Source organism: Mesoplodon bidens (assembly GCF_964165515.1).
Source record: "Mesoplodon bidens genome assembly, chromosome: 1".
In the NCBI taxonomy this organism is placed as follows: domain Eukaryota; kingdom Metazoa; phylum Chordata; class Mammalia; order Artiodactyla; family Ziphiidae; genus Mesoplodon; species Mesoplodon bidens.
The window spans coordinates 183,013,521-183,030,296 of record NC_138176.1 but is presented as its reverse complement, the minus strand read 5'-3'; the positions used below and the strand labels follow the sequence as shown (position 1 = coordinate 183,030,296).

The 16,776-nt window shown below is 36.2% G+C and overlaps 1 protein-coding gene across 1 annotated transcript in view; it reads right to left on the bottom strand.

The window, feature by feature from the left end:
* Positions 1 to 259: 259 nt before the first annotated feature.
* The window catches only part of USO1 (USO1 vesicle transport factor), a 91,384-nt gene continuing 74,867 nt past the window's right edge, over positions 260 to 16,776 (bottom strand). The window contains exons 14-24 of the mRNA XM_081227838.1: positions 14,502 to 14,612; positions 14,059 to 14,177; positions 13,726 to 13,907; positions 13,338 to 13,459; positions 10,710 to 10,848; positions 8,438 to 8,601; positions 7,371 to 7,460; positions 4,827 to 4,925; positions 3,431 to 3,538; positions 1,853 to 2,068; positions 260 to 1,304 (exon numbers count right to left, since the gene is read on the bottom strand). Of these exons, the coding sequence (XP_081083964.1) occupies positions 1,215 to 1,304; positions 1,853 to 2,068; positions 3,431 to 3,538; positions 4,827 to 4,925; positions 7,371 to 7,460; positions 8,438 to 8,601; positions 10,710 to 10,848; positions 13,338 to 13,459; positions 13,726 to 13,907; positions 14,059 to 14,177; positions 14,502 to 14,612 (1,440 nt within the window). The 3' untranslated portion in view covers positions 260 to 1,214. The remainder of the gene's footprint in view (positions 1,305 to 1,852; positions 2,069 to 3,430; positions 3,539 to 4,826; positions 4,926 to 7,370; positions 7,461 to 8,437; positions 8,602 to 10,709; positions 10,849 to 13,337; positions 13,460 to 13,725; positions 13,908 to 14,058; positions 14,178 to 14,501; positions 14,613 to 16,776) is intronic.

Sequence of the window (16,776 nt, the reverse complement as noted above, 5' to 3'; positions counted from 1 at the left end):
AATCATTGTGAAGAAAGAACTTCAATGCTCAATTTAGAAACATCCAAACCCTTCTCCAACTTCTGCTTTTGCTCCAATTAGCCCCCTCCGTTCTTATGGAATCCTAATTATTGGCTTTAAATGATAAGATTGCTGTTATCATGCAGTTATAGCAAAGTTCTTTTAGTAAGAGAAGGACTCCTTTCCACACTTCCTTCTGCCTTATCTTGTACAAAGACTACTACTCTCAAAATCTAAAAAAGGGAACCATGACCAGGGATTAAGTGAACATAATATCTATTTTTATTACGAAAACATTAAATTTTGACACACTGCTTCACTGCTTTTTAAAAATCTATTATCTGACTTAAACCTATTCAGCAAAAATGCCAATAAATTATATAAACCATAGTTTGGATCTTTTTAAAACTAGGAACATAACAGGTTTTATAATAATCAAACAATACTACTAATTCTGAGCTGTATGAGCTGTTAACTTGTAATCTGTTTTAATGTTTAGCTTAAAAATAAAACCAAAACCAAACACATGCTGATACACTGTTGCAGAAGTTTCTCAGAAACACCCTCCTCTTCACTGTGTGCTAATATCCTTCTTCTTCACTGAGGTACAGAATGCAGCCATTATCAAGTGTCAAGGCACTCATTCTAGACTGTCCTATCCTGCTCATCTTAGGAGTCAACACTGGATGGAGGGCTGATGATATATTATCCCCCAGAATAATGCTATCTTGCCTTTAAGTAAATCCATTCCTTTAAAAGGAAATCATTAGCTAAGAACTCCAATACTGAATTTAGAAACAATGATTCCAACACACATTAAATCAATTGTGTTAGTATTTAAAGTCACAAATTCTGAAAAGTAAAAATAGCAGACAAATACAGAACTTATATAAACAACCAATGAACTAAAGGCAAAGAGCATTGCCACCACATGCCTGAAAATATTATATTTTTGGTGTCTGAAGCTCTTTGCAAATTATATTTTGGGATAGTCCAGTTCAATAAAAGATGTGTGTTCTACATAAAGTTAGAATAACAGGATTATCAACATGGGTGGTGGCTTCATTTTAAAAATACATCAATAGTTGTATTAGTGAATGTCTGCCACTTGGTTTCTAAATCTTTACTTTCTGTGGAGGCAAACCAAAGCACTGTCTTAAGACTCCGTCTTCAAAGTTACAATGTAACTCCTATCATTCCTAGAGACTGTAAAGCTAGATATGACCCTGTTCCTTGCTGTCATCTTCATCTTCATCATCCTCATCATCTTGGTCTCCAGATTCAAGTTCATCCTCTTCTTCAACCTAAAGGGAAAATATACATTTAACATTGAGGATTTGCTCACTTCACATTCAACACATAATGATATCTACTCTGTTGATAAATTCTTTACTCCAGAAATTAAAGTAGATTACAGGCCATCTGATTTCCTTGATTTAATGTTCAAGGCTCCCTGTCATTTTTAGCATGACACGAGATACATAGGTTAACTTGCTGCCACATGGCTACACTTCTCTACACACAAACCTGAATCAACACGGCAAAAGAGGACGACACATTTGGATAGTGAGAGTCTTGTTACCACAGAAGCAATCAAATCAATTCACTTTCTAGGCTCAGAGCCCCAAAGAGAACAGTTAACAAACGCTGGAAACTGCATCTAATCTGTGTCTTAAGTCAATTCACTGAATACCATAAGAGCAGTGCAGATGATATCACGTTCACGTACCTACAGATCTCTGCCTGTAGTATCGATATATAGGCACAACATTCCCATGTCACAGTACAATATTTAAAAATACATCATAAAGAAACACAATATAAATCATTTTTGGAAACACTGCAATCTTACTGGATGACCAAGTTCCTTGAGTTTATTCTTTAATGAAAATATTTTCTGATCCTGATCAGCCAACAGCACCAAGAGATCATCTTGTTCTTTTTTAGAATCTGTAATGTCCACCTCAAGCTTGTTTTTCTCATTTTGTAAAATGGCAATGGTACTGTTAGATGAATCCAGCTGCTCTTTAATAGCGGTTCTTTCCTCAGACAGAGCTTTAATTTCACTCTAGGAAAAGAAAGGTGAAAATCACTAATCTAAAATTAGTATTCACTCTCCTAGGGTTTTAACAAATATGTTCTTTCTTTGATAAAGTGCTGCACTTGTCTAGTCTGAAGAACTTGGGGTTAGGGGTTGGGGGAACAGGAGGTTTAAAACACACACACACACACACACATACACTCATCTAGTAACATGAGAATTTATGTTAGGCTATATATCAAAGATGCTTACTGTGAAAAATAGAGTTTAACAACCAAAAATAGTTTTAATTACCTATTCCTCAAAAAATCCTACGATTTCAGATAATCAGAGGATAAATAAAGACATAAAACGTTTTATAGCAAAAGCCTGGTTAGCATCAACATTAGAATTCAAGTTTAAAAATAAAATTCTATCCAACTTCACACACACAATTAAATGGAAAAGAAAAATAGCTTCAAGTAAAATCAATGGTTTAAAAATAAAATAATTTGACCACAATCCAAAAGGCAAAATCACACATTATCTTCCTTTTTCCATGTTTTAATTCCTACCTTTTTTTTTTATTACTGTTACCTCATTCCTTTCTTCATGTTATCTATTTTGATTTCTCTGTCACACAAAAGGCTGGCAGGATTTAATATGCCTGTGTTCCTCAGTCTATGGAAAACCTACAGGTAGCTTGTGTATTAGCCAAATCTATACTCCTCGTTTCTTACTGTGATTAAAGATTGATAAGCAAACTTAACTATTTTTTACTCTTACTAAAATCTATGTTTTTACTTTCAAAGTACATTCATATACATTCTTATTTTATATATTTAATACCACTATTTGAAATGGCATTTAAAAATCTTCATTTGTGGGACTTCCCTGGTGGCACAGTGGTTAAGAATCTGCCTGCCAATGCAGGGGACACGGGTTTGATCCCTGGTCTGGGAAGATCCCACATGCCGCGGAGCAACTAAGCCGGTGTGCCATAACTACTGAGCCTGAGCTCTATAGCCTACAAGCCACAACTACTGAGCCTGTGTGCTGCAACTACTGAAGCCCACGTGCCTAGAGCCTGTGCTCTGCAACAAGAGAAGCCACCGCAATGAGAAGCCTGTGCACCGCAACAAAGAGTAGCCCCCACTCGCTGCAACTAGAGAAAGCCCGCGCGCAGCAACGAAGACCCAACACAGCCAAAACAAACAAAACAAACCAAAAACCCTTCAGTTGTGCCACCTTTAGTCATCCAAATAGGAATGGACGTATTGTGAGATAAAATTACACTCTATTAACTTTCTTCATAAATCTAAGAATTTGAGAAATAAGTGAAATAAAATCAAATTTCCTGGAGTTCATTTCATATAACATGCAATGAATAAAAGTTTCACCAAAACCAACCTTTAATTCTTTAGTTTCTTGTAATAATGCTGATAGTCTTCCTTCTACATCAGCAGTTTTTGTAGCTATTACAGTTTCACTCTCTCCTGGTACAGGAACTGATTTTGCCTGAAAGTAGAAATTGGAAAAAAAAATGTTTCTTTACAGTTACAATCAAAATGAAATTCCAAAGATGATTTAATTTTCTAGCTATTTTGAAATTTTCTTTCCAATAATGGAAAGTCTAATTCTTTATGTATTTACCCACAATAAAGTGCTCTCCCTACATAGATAAGTTGCACCTTCAGTGGAGTGGGAGGCTGAGTCAGGAGTGGCGTGGCATCAGCTCTCATCAGAGTAGGAGGAAGGCTGGGTTAAGCAAATACCTTAAACTGTGGAAGGGGCTTTGGAACGGTAGAGGCTAAAAGAATTTTGAGGTTCATGTTAGACAAAGCCTAAATTAGCTTGAAGAGACTGTTGATGGAAATATGGACATTAAAGGTAATTCCAGTAAGGGCTCATAAAGCTTTCTATAGAGAAAGCTTCTATGGTCTTAGAGAAAACATGTATCACCATGAACAGAATGTTGGTAGAAGTATGGGTGTTAAAGGTTTTGGTGAGCTCTCAGAGATGAGGAACATGTTATTGGAAAGTGGAGGAAAGGTGATCCTTATTATATAAAATGTGGCAAAGAACTTAGCTGAATTGTGTTCTAGTGTTGTGAAAAGCAGAACTTGTGAGTGATGAACTATTTAGCTGAGGAAACCTCTAACCAAAGCATTAAAGGTGTGGCCTGGTTTCTCCTTGATGCTTATAGTAAAATGTGAGAGGAGAGAGATAAACTGAAGGAGGAACTGTTAAGAAAAGGGAATCAGAAGTTGAAGATTTAGAAGATTCTCAGCCTATCCCTATTGCAATAAATGACAAAGCATGTTCTAGTGAAACATCAAGGGTGTGGCTGGACAACCATTTGTGAAGCGGTTACTCGTGTGACACATGGACGCAATCAACCATCTCTGTAGAAGCTGGAATAGAAATGTGGTTCCCCAAGAGGGATCCAGGAGGACCTTGATTGATGGCTTGGAACGCTGTGAATTGCATGGGTCACCAACAAGGTTTTTGACAATTTTATACCAGCAGAAAACCTGCCAGGTTAGACCGAAGGAGACAAAGATGGGGTGAAATATAAAATACCAACAAAATGAACCGTAAATAACTGATTAAACTGACCTGGTGAGTCTGACTATAGTATGGCTGTCCTCATGTCCAAGAAGCCCAAGGGACTGGAACTCTGGCTAATGGATAACCTGAATGGAAGGTGCTATCTGACAAATTTGCTTCTTTTCCATAGTGGCTGAAAAATAACCTTTCAACCTTGTGTTTACTACCTTTGAGAACAAAAAAAGAATTAACTTACAAATGCTTCTGTTTTCTGTAACAGCTCCTGCTTTTCTGTCTGTAGTTTGGTGATCTCCAAAGACTGTGAGTTTAACTGAGACTTTAATGCTGCCAGTTCCTAAGAGACAAAAATAGTTAAGTTGTAACACTAAATAGCATTAATTTCATCAAGGAAATGTCTATTTACAGGAAGAAATAAAAAATTATTTCCTTTCTTGGCCCTTCTCTCTAAAATCACAACTTCCAAGTTTTAAAATTTAAGTGGAAGAACTATTCCTGAACTTGGTGGGTTCAAGATGGAGAATTAAACGTGTAGATTAAACGTGTTCACCTCTGCTTCCTTTTGAGATCCAATGTAAAAAATTATAAAGGGAGGGAGGAAGGGAAAGAGAAAGGAAGGTGGGAAGGAGGTAGGGAGAGAGGGATGGAGGAAGGGTGGGCAGGAGGGAGAAACCCACAAGGACAGAAAGTAATAGAAAAGAGCAATAAATTGGGGAATTTCAGAAAGCAAACGACAGTGGTAACTGACTCAGCACACCTGAGAGGCTGAAACGTAGGCTGACCTTTTAGAAAGCCATGCTGCTACCTGACTTACAATGCGTAACTACCAAAGGGCCTGGGGTGTTTTGGAAAGTGTGAGTAAAAATGGAGTCAAAAACAGCAGGGTTGGTTGAAAGCCGGCTTAGGAATAGACCACCAAATCCCTGTCTTAATCTCATGCATCAGGTAACTTTTCCTTTTCTCCTGGTGGAAGACTAAAGGTATATTATTCGAAAAGGGCAAAACACGACGGTTTTAGACTAGGGGGCCACCAAACATAGACGAAAGCATTAGACTTCCCTAGCGGTCCAGTGGTTAAGACTCCACGCTCCCAATGCAGGGGGCACAGGTTCGAGCCCTGGTTGGGGAACTAAGATCCTGCATGTCACACAGTGAGGCCAAAAAAAAAAAAAAAAAAAAAGTACTGTAGTGAAAGTGGCAGAATTAATTGAAAGTTTATATTTTATAGATGTTGAAATTTCCAAACTTCTTGCTCTCCCCCCACCCCCCACCAGAAAAATTACAGGAAAATAAAGCAATTGTAACAGTGGTTCTCCACTAGGGGCTATCTTCCCCCACGATATCTGGCAGTGTCTGGAGATATTGTGGTAAGTAGTGAGATGCTGTCATGTAAAAAGCTTTTTTATTCTCTTAAAACTTTCTATCATGTACATACATGCCTTTTCTTTGATTTCTTTTTTTCAGTTATCAAAATGAGTCATGTAAATATGGAAATTATGAACCTTTTTATACCATATTTTACTACATATCATAGAAAACAAAACTGTCATTTAAAATATATCTTTGGGGAACTTTCCTGCTGGTGCAGTGGGTAAGACTCTGCAATCCCAATGCAGGGGGCCCGGGGTTTGATCCCTGGTCAGGGAACTAGATCCCACATGCATGCCACAACTAAGGAGCCCGCCTGCCACAACTAAGGAGCCTGTGTGCCACAACTAAGGAGCACGCGTGCCACAACTAAGACCTGGCGCAACCAAATAAATAAATAAATAATATTAAAAATATATCTTTGGGAAACACAAAAAGTAAAAATTTTTACTTGGGATTTACAAACTAAGGGTATATATTAATAAATTAATTCCCTTTAATATTAATATAGTTCCAGAATAAAATCAAAATAGATATTACTCTTCCTCACAAGAACAAAACATTATGGACACATACTGGAGAGTTGTAAATCGTTAATGACAAATTATTATTATTTTTAAATAATATAATTTAAGTAGACTGTAGAATCTACTAGGGGGTACAAAGACACTATCAAAATAAGACATTTTGTTTCTCTCTGTCCGGTCATTCCCATCAGATCAGACATGTCAGTGGGTGAGGACCAGATGGCTACTGGACGGAGAAGGAAGTTAGTCCTAGCTTGGCCAGGCTGTTCACTTCTTTCTTTAGTATCACTTTTTTTTTTAAAGAAACATATATTCCTTTTATAAGAAAGGAAGGAAGGAGGGGAGGATGGAAGGAAGAAAAGGCTTATTTGCTTTTGTAAACAATATAAATTACTACAGCAGAAAAAGTTTATTTTGCTTTTTAGCTAGAGTCATCTAATTGAGATATACACAAGTTTACTTCCTGTTTTTCCCTTTTCCAATTCTAAAAACTAACATTTTTGTGGATAGAATGACTTAAATGCCCAATACATTTCACCAACCAGTTATCATGAAAATTAGGCATAAGACTTTATATCTTCATATTTGTGGCTTATAAATATATTTAAAGTTTCCTTAATTGTTAGTTTACTGATAATCTATAAATAATCTGGGTAAGATGCTGAGATCTGTTAAAAAGAACATCACTGAAAAATAAAAACACAATATAAAGCAAAATACCATTAATGTATAATTAAAACAGCTTCTGGATTTTCAAATGGCTGTCTTCACTATCAAGTTTTGCTTACACCTGACAAAGCAGTTCTAGATTAATGGAACTGCAGTGCTGGTATGCTATTATAATTAAAACAAGACGAAACAGAGCTTGGATCAAGCTGAAAAATGACCTGTTTTAATTCTGCAATTTGTTCAGAATCTCTTGCCGAAGCTGTCGCTGAAGACTGTTCATTTGTGCCAGGTGATGGTTGGGACGATTTCTACAAAGAGCATAGAAATAAACTATGAAATAAATTCAGTTCAAAGAGGCAGAAAAAACCCAAAACTGTACACATATAAGCTATGTCTGGTATATGTTTACCAAAAAATTTCACATTGACATTTTAAATTTTATACCCAAAATAACATTTCAACATAGCACATATTGTCTACAAATTTTCCATAGCTAATAAATTTATATTCATACCAAGTAATTTATTAAATCTAGGCACTTAACTGAGGTCATATGAAGAAAGAACATAAAAGCAGGTATTTATTGAGTGATTTCCATGTATTAAAAGAACCTTATACAGGGCTTCTCTGGTGGCAAAATGGTTAAGAATCTGCCTGCCAATGCAGGGGACATGGGTTCGAGCCCTGGTCTGGGAAGATCCCACATGCCACGGAGCACCTCAGCCCGTGCGTCACAACTACTGATCCTGTACTCTAAAGTCCACGAACCACAACTACTGAGCCCGCATGCCACAACAACTGAAGCCCGTACGCCTAGAGCCCGTGCTCCCTGACAAGAGAAGCCACCGCAACGAGAAGCCCGTGCACTACAATGAAGACTAGCCCCTGCTCGCTGCAACCAGAGAAAGCCCGCACACAGCAATGAAGACCCAACGCAGCCGAAAGTAAAAAAATAAAAATTCTTAAAGAAATGAATAAAATCTATCTTTAAAAAAAAATCAATAAAAGAGCTTTTAACAGAGTATCTCATTTAATTCTCACAGCAATGAGACAGATATCACCACCACCATTTTATAGCTCAGGAAACAAGTTTAAAGAGGTTAACTAAGTTGCTCAAATTCAGTTAACTAGGAAGCACTGAAGCTTTAGACAGTCTGACACCAGAGCTCATATTCTAAAACCTTAATATGTGATACTGTAGCTTAAGGGATCCAGAAAAATAAACAAGTTGGATAATGAGAATTATTCTTGACTTCTTGTTTAAAAAATGTCAGCATTCACTTACCAAATTTTCAATGAAAGAGTCCTTTTCAGCCAGTTGGCTTTGTAAAAGTTCCTGATTACTTTTTAATTCTTCTATCTCTTCTCGCAACCTACCAATTTCTTCTGGCTGAATACCATTCATCTGAGCCCCATCACTGTAAGAACCTTGATGCTGATTGTCTTTTCCTATTAGGCATAAAATTTGAAAAGCCAGCACGAAACTTTTCATTTTTTGAATTGATGATTCAAGTATAAAATAAATACATACTTTCCTTAATAATTACTTTGGCAGGATTTTTGAAAGCACATTTCATCTTTGCAAAATAGTGTTTTGTTTTGTTTTTTTCCAGCCACGCCGCAGGTGCAGCATGTAGGATTTTAGTTCCCTGACCAGGGATTCCAATGCCCCCTACATTGGGAGCATGGAGTCTTAACCACTGGACTGCCAGGGAAGTTCTGAAAAACAGTGTATTGATAAAAACAATGATACTTTCAGGGTTTCTGGGAAGAAAAAGAGCATAGCCTTAAGACTAAACTGCATGGTTTACTGATCTAAGATTAAGAATTACAGTAGTTTACCTCTTGCACTGTTGGTGGGAATGTAAATTGATATAGCCACTATGGAGAACAGTATGGAGGTTCCTTAAAAAACTAAAAATAGAACTACCATACGACCCAGCAATCCCACTACTGGGCATATACCCTGAGAAAACCAGAATTCAAAAAGGGTCATGTACCAAAATGTTCACTGCAGCTCTATTTACAATAGCCAGGACATGGAAGCAACCTAAGTGTCCATCAACAGATGAATGGATGAAGAAGATGTGGCACATATATACAATGGAATATTACTCAGCCATAAAAAGAAACGAAATTCAGTTATTTGTAGTGAGGTGGATGGACCTAGAGTCTGTCATACAGAGTGAAGTAAGTCAGAAAGAGAAAAACAAATACCATATGATATGGAATCCAAAAAAAAAAAAAAAAAAAAAGGTCATGAAGAACCTAGGGGCAAGACGGGAATAAAGACACAGACCTAACTAGGGAATGGACTTGAGGATACGGGGAGGGGGAAGGGTAAGCTGGGACAAATATATACACTAATATATACAAATATATACACTACCAAACGTAAAACAGATAGCTAGTGGGAAGCAGCCGCATAGCACAGGGAGATCAGCTCGGTGCTTTGTGACCCCCTAGAGGGGTGGGATAGGGAGGGTGGGAGGGAGATGCAAGAGGGAAGAGATATGGGGACATATGTATATGTATAACTGTTTCACTTTGTTATAAAGCAGAAACTAACACACCATTGTAAAGCAATTATACTCCAATAAAGAATGTTTAAAAAAAAAAAAGAATTACAGTAGTTGAAATTCCAATTCTATCAATTAATATAAGAGAAAATAAAATCCTTTAAAAAATCTTCACAGGGCACTTCCCTGGTGGTCCAGGGGCTAATACCCTGTGCTCCCAATGCAGGGGGCCGAGGTTCGACCCCTGGTCAGGGAACTAGATCCCACATGTCACAACTAAGAGTTTGCATGCCACAGCTAAAGATCCCACCTGCAGCAACTAAGACCCAGTGTGGCCAAATAAATAAATAAATATTTCTAAAAAAACCTTCACAAAGGAATAGCTTTCTATATAGACTAAAAGAGCTGACAAATTATTGTCATAAATAGAGGAAGTATAAGATATTTTCTTCTGAAAATTTTGGTCACCTTCATATAAATAAAATTAACTATATTTCTAAGTAGCTAGCATTCCAATCATAAGCAGTGAAGAATGAGACTATTTACAAGCATTTGAGCTCCTAGCATGTGCCAGGCACTGAACTAGAACTTTATATATATTATTTCATTTAATTCTCAGATGACACAGGTGCTACTATCAGCTCCATTTTGCAGATAAGAAAATGAAAAGGTTAGACCAGTCAACTGGCTGGCTCAACTGGCTAGACATTAGAATCACCTGGGGAGCTTGTAATTAATAATCACTGATGCCTGGACCCAACCCCCAACTAATTAAATTAGAAACCTCAGTGGGGTTTCAGTATTGGTGTTAAAAAAATAAAAATCTCAGGGGATCTTAAGGTATAGGTAGCTAAGGTTGAGAATCAATGGATCAGATAATCAAACAGAGCAGAGAGCTTGGACTTCAAACTCTGACTTGACTTACATGTTTGTCAGTGATTAATTTAAGGTTACAGAAAGACTAGTCCACAAGAATAATCTGTCTGACTTTGTCCAGCTCCTGGGGACACTACAACAGGGATGGCTAGCTACACTTACCTAGCTGTACTTTAAGAAGATTATACTGATCCTTGTGTTGCTGAATCTGAGATACTTGCTGTGTGACTGCTGTCTGGAGCTGTTCGTTTTGACATTTTAACGTAGAAATCTGCTGCTTCAGTTCCTCAAGTTGCAGATCCTGTGAACCAAAACATAATTGAAGTGTTTTAAATTCAGACTAGTTAGCATTAAGAGGATGAACAAATTAAAAATTAGAGATTATTTTGGGTGAGGATGTTAAACTACTCAATATTTCCAAAAGCATTCAATAATTAAGCAATAACACATTAATATATGCACCAAGGCCAATTAACATGCAGCAGAACTGTAAGATTTCAAGGCCCCATTATATGGCGCAGTCTGCAATCTCACTGTAATTTTGGTTTGGGGTGGGGGGAGGTCAATTTTAAAAACTTCATTTTATGGTCCATCAAACTATTTAAGATATTTATACCAAATTATTTAAGAAGCTTAATATATGTGTATATATATATATATGTATATACCTCTGTTACTTTTAACACTAAAAGACAATCATATAATAGAACATTTAGAACTCTGAAAAAAAGAGGTTTAATCTCTTATCACCCTAGTGTAACTAGTTAGAATTTGATCTGTCTTCATTTTCTTCTAATTCTTTTCAACTCAGGTTTTTTAAACTTGTCATAATCCGTCCACATACATTTTGTAACCTTTAATTTGCTTACTATTCAGTCAGAATTTCCCAATATTAATCAGTAGATGCAATGTAATTTATACTTAAAAGCAACATTGAGGTTGCTCTCCATTTTTCTAAATGATAATATCATTACAATAAATATTTTAGTCCATACAACTGTTCTCCTGAATTTTGGAGAATTTCCTTAGGATGCATTATCAAATGTAATTCAAAGTTTATATAAATATTTTACAGCTCTCGATGCTTGTTGCCTAATTGTCAAATGGCATTCTAAGTGATGAGAATATTTAAAATTAACATTTCTAAAGAAAAGTGATTATACTAATTGTGTCAAATCACTCTTTTCTTCTTCCAAATCAACCATATTTATCAGCTCCAAGTGCAAGCAAGCTATAATATCACATTCCAAGTATTTATTTCCCATTGCTCTAAAAATTACATTTTACCATCTGGAAATGACTCCAAATTTGTACTGAGACAGATGAAAAATCCTAATAACCATGGGTAGTGTAATGATTCAAATTTGGATCATTCAAAGATGATTCTAATTTACTAATTTGCTTAGAAACTGAAAAGCTCAGACTGAACGCTAAATACACCACTAGTATATTTTTATTCTTTCTGAGAATTTCATTCTCAACAATACAGATTGTGGGGAAGAGAAGAATACATCGGCAGCTCTCATTTAGAAGGCTCTACACAAAAGCTCTTACTAGCCACACCTGCCTCAAGCTGTCACAATCAGCAGGGGGTGGAGGGCAGTGCAGGGAAGGGGTAGCAGCCTGCCTCACGTGAGATGCCCCCGTGTATTGTTTTCATGACTCTGGAATTTTAACACCATAATACTGCAGCACTTCCTAAGACTCCATTCCAATAAAGGTTTATATACCACAGTGAGGAATTAAATGAGAGAAGAAAACCACGAAACATCCTGAAGGAATGTAATGGAAGGTTTAAGGTGCTCAACACTAGGCAAGTGTGGGGTTCATCGGTATCCTGCAAAGAAAATGTCAGCTGATGATTTTGAAAATGTAGTTTCAACTTAACTCATCACGACGCACTCTAGTAAATCAGCTCCCTCTTGTTCTACCTAATTTAATATCATCTATTCGGGTGCGCAAGACAGAGATCTAAGGATTGTATCTGACCCTTTCTACTTCCTCGTCCCCAGGTCCAATCACTACCAAGTCCTGTCAGTTTTATCTTCTTTGGTTTCCACACTTCTCAGGACCGTCCCCTCTACACCACACAGTGTGAGCTTTAGAGTCCCAGTAACACACATGTATTTGAATTCTGTTCCACAAAGCACTGAGTGACCTTGGACAAGTTTAAATTCTCTAAGTCTCAGATTCCTCATTTATTCTGAACTGCAGATGTCAGCTACTTTGAAGGGATGTTGTGAAAAGTAAATGAGATGGTGTTTAACTGTATTCGGTGAGCACCTAGAACACAGTACACAAAACAGCAGCTGCTATCATCATCTTCAACCATCAGTTTCCCAATTGCCACCCACCACCACCACCTCCTCCTTGGGCTCCCTCCCTCTAGCCTTGCCTCTCAAATTCTCCTTCATACAGCCAACGAGTGTTCTGTGTCCATGCCAGTAACACCTCCCGTCCCTCTCTCTGCTTGCCTAGCTTACTCATAGTCATCCTTTTAGGACTCAGCTTCTCTGTCTTCTCCAAGCACCTGCTCCTACCTAGCTAAGTTAGGTGCCTCTCAATGCTGTCATATACCTTCGATTATCTTTACCACTAGACTTGCTTAGCACATACTAAGCTCTCAGTGTGTTGAATACTCAGATGCTTTTGAATTATTTAGGAAAACGATGAGTTTTACTTTGTGTATCCTCTTGCGTTTGGAAATGCCGAGAGAAATTCCTCCCTAAATTAGAGAAGTATCTATACTTTCAGTATAACAGAGATTGTATACAATTTATCAGTACGTACTTGCTCTCGAATCATATTTTTGTAGTGAGTCACAATACTGTCATGCTGCTCTAGTGTTTTCTTCACCTCTTCTTCTTGTTTATCTTCTTCACTGGACTTGTAAATAGCCTTAGTAATCACACCTGTAAAAGAAGACTTATTTAAAATACTGTTTTATTATTAAGACTTAGTCAGTAAAAACATATGGCCTAACTGCATGAGAAATAAGAAATTATCTTTCCAATCTTACTGAATGCCAAAAGTCCTTAAGTGGGCCACAGACCAAGAGCTAGGAAAAAAAATACTTTCAGGCTTATCATATAATCTGCATGTATCCAGAATATACATATGCAATATAATCCTAGGTACTACTTTCTAATGAATATCAAGATAAACTTTGTTGTCTTACCTTCAAGCTCTTTTACCAGCTTTGTAAACTCATGATCAAATATCATGTATTCTGGACTGGGGAAGTTTGGCTGGGGTTTCTGAGATGCTCTGGAATACAACTCATGTTTGCTAATAAATCCTAGTTTCTCTATGAAATTCTCTTTGCCAATCCTTTTCTCTATCAGCTGTTTCAGTTTCTCTCTACAGAGATAAGCATATTGAGATGCTTAAAAAAAAAGTCATAACAAAACATAAAAGCTTGGTCTACATTATACTTTGGCAGAAAAAAATTATCATTATCGTTTGATGACATTAGCAAGTCATTTTTCCCTGGCATTTTCCCCTTACTTACTTCATATAGCTCTCAAGTGAGTTATCATTGAAGTAAATCGAAATGCCCAACAGAAGAGCACATAAGCCTTGGACCAACTGTTCTTCCTCTCCAAGATTTTCTGCAATTTGTCCTGTAAGCTGAAAACTTTGTTAAGAAAACTAATGGTTCATAATATCCAGAATACTTTGTTTTACAATTTGAATTTGACATGTATTTCATGTAAGAGTTTCTACAAAAAATTCTATACAGTCCGAGCAAACATAAAACAATGGTACATGTGTACACACACACACACACACCTTAAGTAAGCATTGTTGTCACCTTAACAGTTTAAAAAGTTGTACATAGATAAAAAGGATTCAAATATCTGGGGCATGGAGCTAACTCTAGTTGAGAAGAAGAAATAGAAAAGATAAAAAAGGTAAATACTTACGTGCATCTTACTAAAACATAAAGGATACAAAGGGAACATTGGCTGAATTGTGAAGAAAATGTGTTACTGCAATGGGGCAGTTGCTAAGCCAGGTACAAAGCAACATCAGTAATCCAACTCTTGTCTGTATTTTGCTTCCCTGCAATAAACAAGGTGGCAGAAATCTTGTTTTATTTTTTTCAAACTTAAAGTTGCCCTAAGATCCCTCCCCATCTGCATAAAAAGGTATTTAACATCTTATGAAAGATATGTCAGGTATCTGGATTTTAAAAATTGAACAAGAGAATGCATTCTTGTATACTCTCTGGGCTGCACTTCCCAAAATAAACAGAGAGCAGAAATTAGACTTGATCCATGCTCATAAGCATATACCAGGTTATCTAAAATACTATTAATGGAAAATCTGATATGCTAAGGAAGAAATATATGACGTGGATGCTTAAAAAATTTTATCAATCCTAAAACACTTTACAAAAACATAAATTTGCTGGCAAATTTATGATGTTTCAATAGGAATTTTAAGAACAATTTTCTCATAAAAGGACAAATTCTACGTCCTTCAAAAAACATCAAGAAAAATACAAAGAAATAATCTCCTGAATTATTTAGTCAAATTTCACTAACGAATATATTTCTCTAACAAGAAAATAAATAAACCATGTTGCAACCCCCCTGAGAAATGCCAAATAATGAGAAACCACAAACTTAATGAAGGAGAAAAAGATTTATTTAAATTAGCTAAGTGCCTCAAACCACTAACTATACTGCTGCCAAGTATGTTAAACAGTACTGAAAACTAGCATGTCCATCAACATTACAGTTTCCTAAATTTTAATACAACACATTTGTATCTCTTATATGAGATATTCTCTTAGCTAATAATATTGCCATTGCCCACATTATATTACATAACCTGTATTTTTGTTTAAGAAAAACAAAACTTGCATGAAACAAAATAATGGAAATTAGCACAGTAATGCATCGCTCTGGGAGTAATTTCAGAAAATATCCAAAATGCAATTATTCAAAAATCTAGACAAGGAATGGATTTAAAGTAACCATTACTGTGTTTTGAAAAATTTCTATCACTCAGCCAGACAGTTCTAATTTCATGAACCTTGATGTCAGTATCTTGGACTTTCCATAATCTTTTTTCAAGTATATTTAATATTTAATTAAACAAATTCAAATTAGACCTCTTCAAATGATTTGCCAAGTAAGCATTAATCAGCATGAATTTAGTTTTTACATAAGGCATTATTTTTACTTTTTCCTTGCCTTTATGTCATTACTGTCCACAGTATATTTTCATGTTACCCAAGTACACTGAAGTTTAAAAACATACAGTTATTCTCAACTGACTATGTGCCACAGAGCATTTACAACTAATTACTCAAGTTATAAATGTGAATGTTTTGTTGATTTCCCCTGGTTATACACAAAAAGTTTATTACTGGAATACCATTTGTAGGTACCAAATATACCGACACTGTATACACAAGGGCATTCTATCAAATCACTGGCTGATGTCTGAGTAAACAAAAATGGAATTAGATTCAATTTTGAAAAGTGGGTCCTTTGGGGTCTAACTGAAGGTTAAGAAGAGCACAGTCAAACATAACTAGTTAGAAACAGGTAGAAGATAGAATGGAACACCCTGTTGACTACAGCAACAAAAGAAGATAAAGTACTCAGGAATGAGCCTAATCAAAACTGTATAAAACCTAAATGAGGAAAGTTTAAAAACACCTCTAAGAGCACAGAAGCAGACAGAAATCAACAGAAAGACACGTTCTTAGAGAGAATGACTGAAGATCATGAAGATACTGACTCTACATTAATTTGTAAAATTAATGTGATCCAAATAAAAATATCAACAGGTTTTTTTTTTTTTTCTGGAACGAAACAACCTGGTTTTCAAGTTCAAATGGAAAAATAAACAAGCAAGAATAGCTAGAGAAACTGTAAAAAAATGAAAGAGAGCAATGAGGTGATACTACCGCATGAACAGACAGAAATCAAGGAGTAGAACGGAAAGTCCAGAAAGGATCCAGCTACAAATGGAAATTTAGTATGTGAAAAAGACAGAATATAACTATCAGTGGTTACAGACAGACTTCAAAGATGTTGGCAAAACTAGAGAGCAGTTTGAAAGAGCAGAGGATCCATACCTCACACAATTCAGAGAAAAAGAGAACAAAGATTTAAATGCAAAAATGAAACCAGAAAGTATGAGATGGAAATACTGGCAAATTCCTTAACATCTTGAAGTGGCGAAAGCCTAAGTATGACTTAAAATGTAG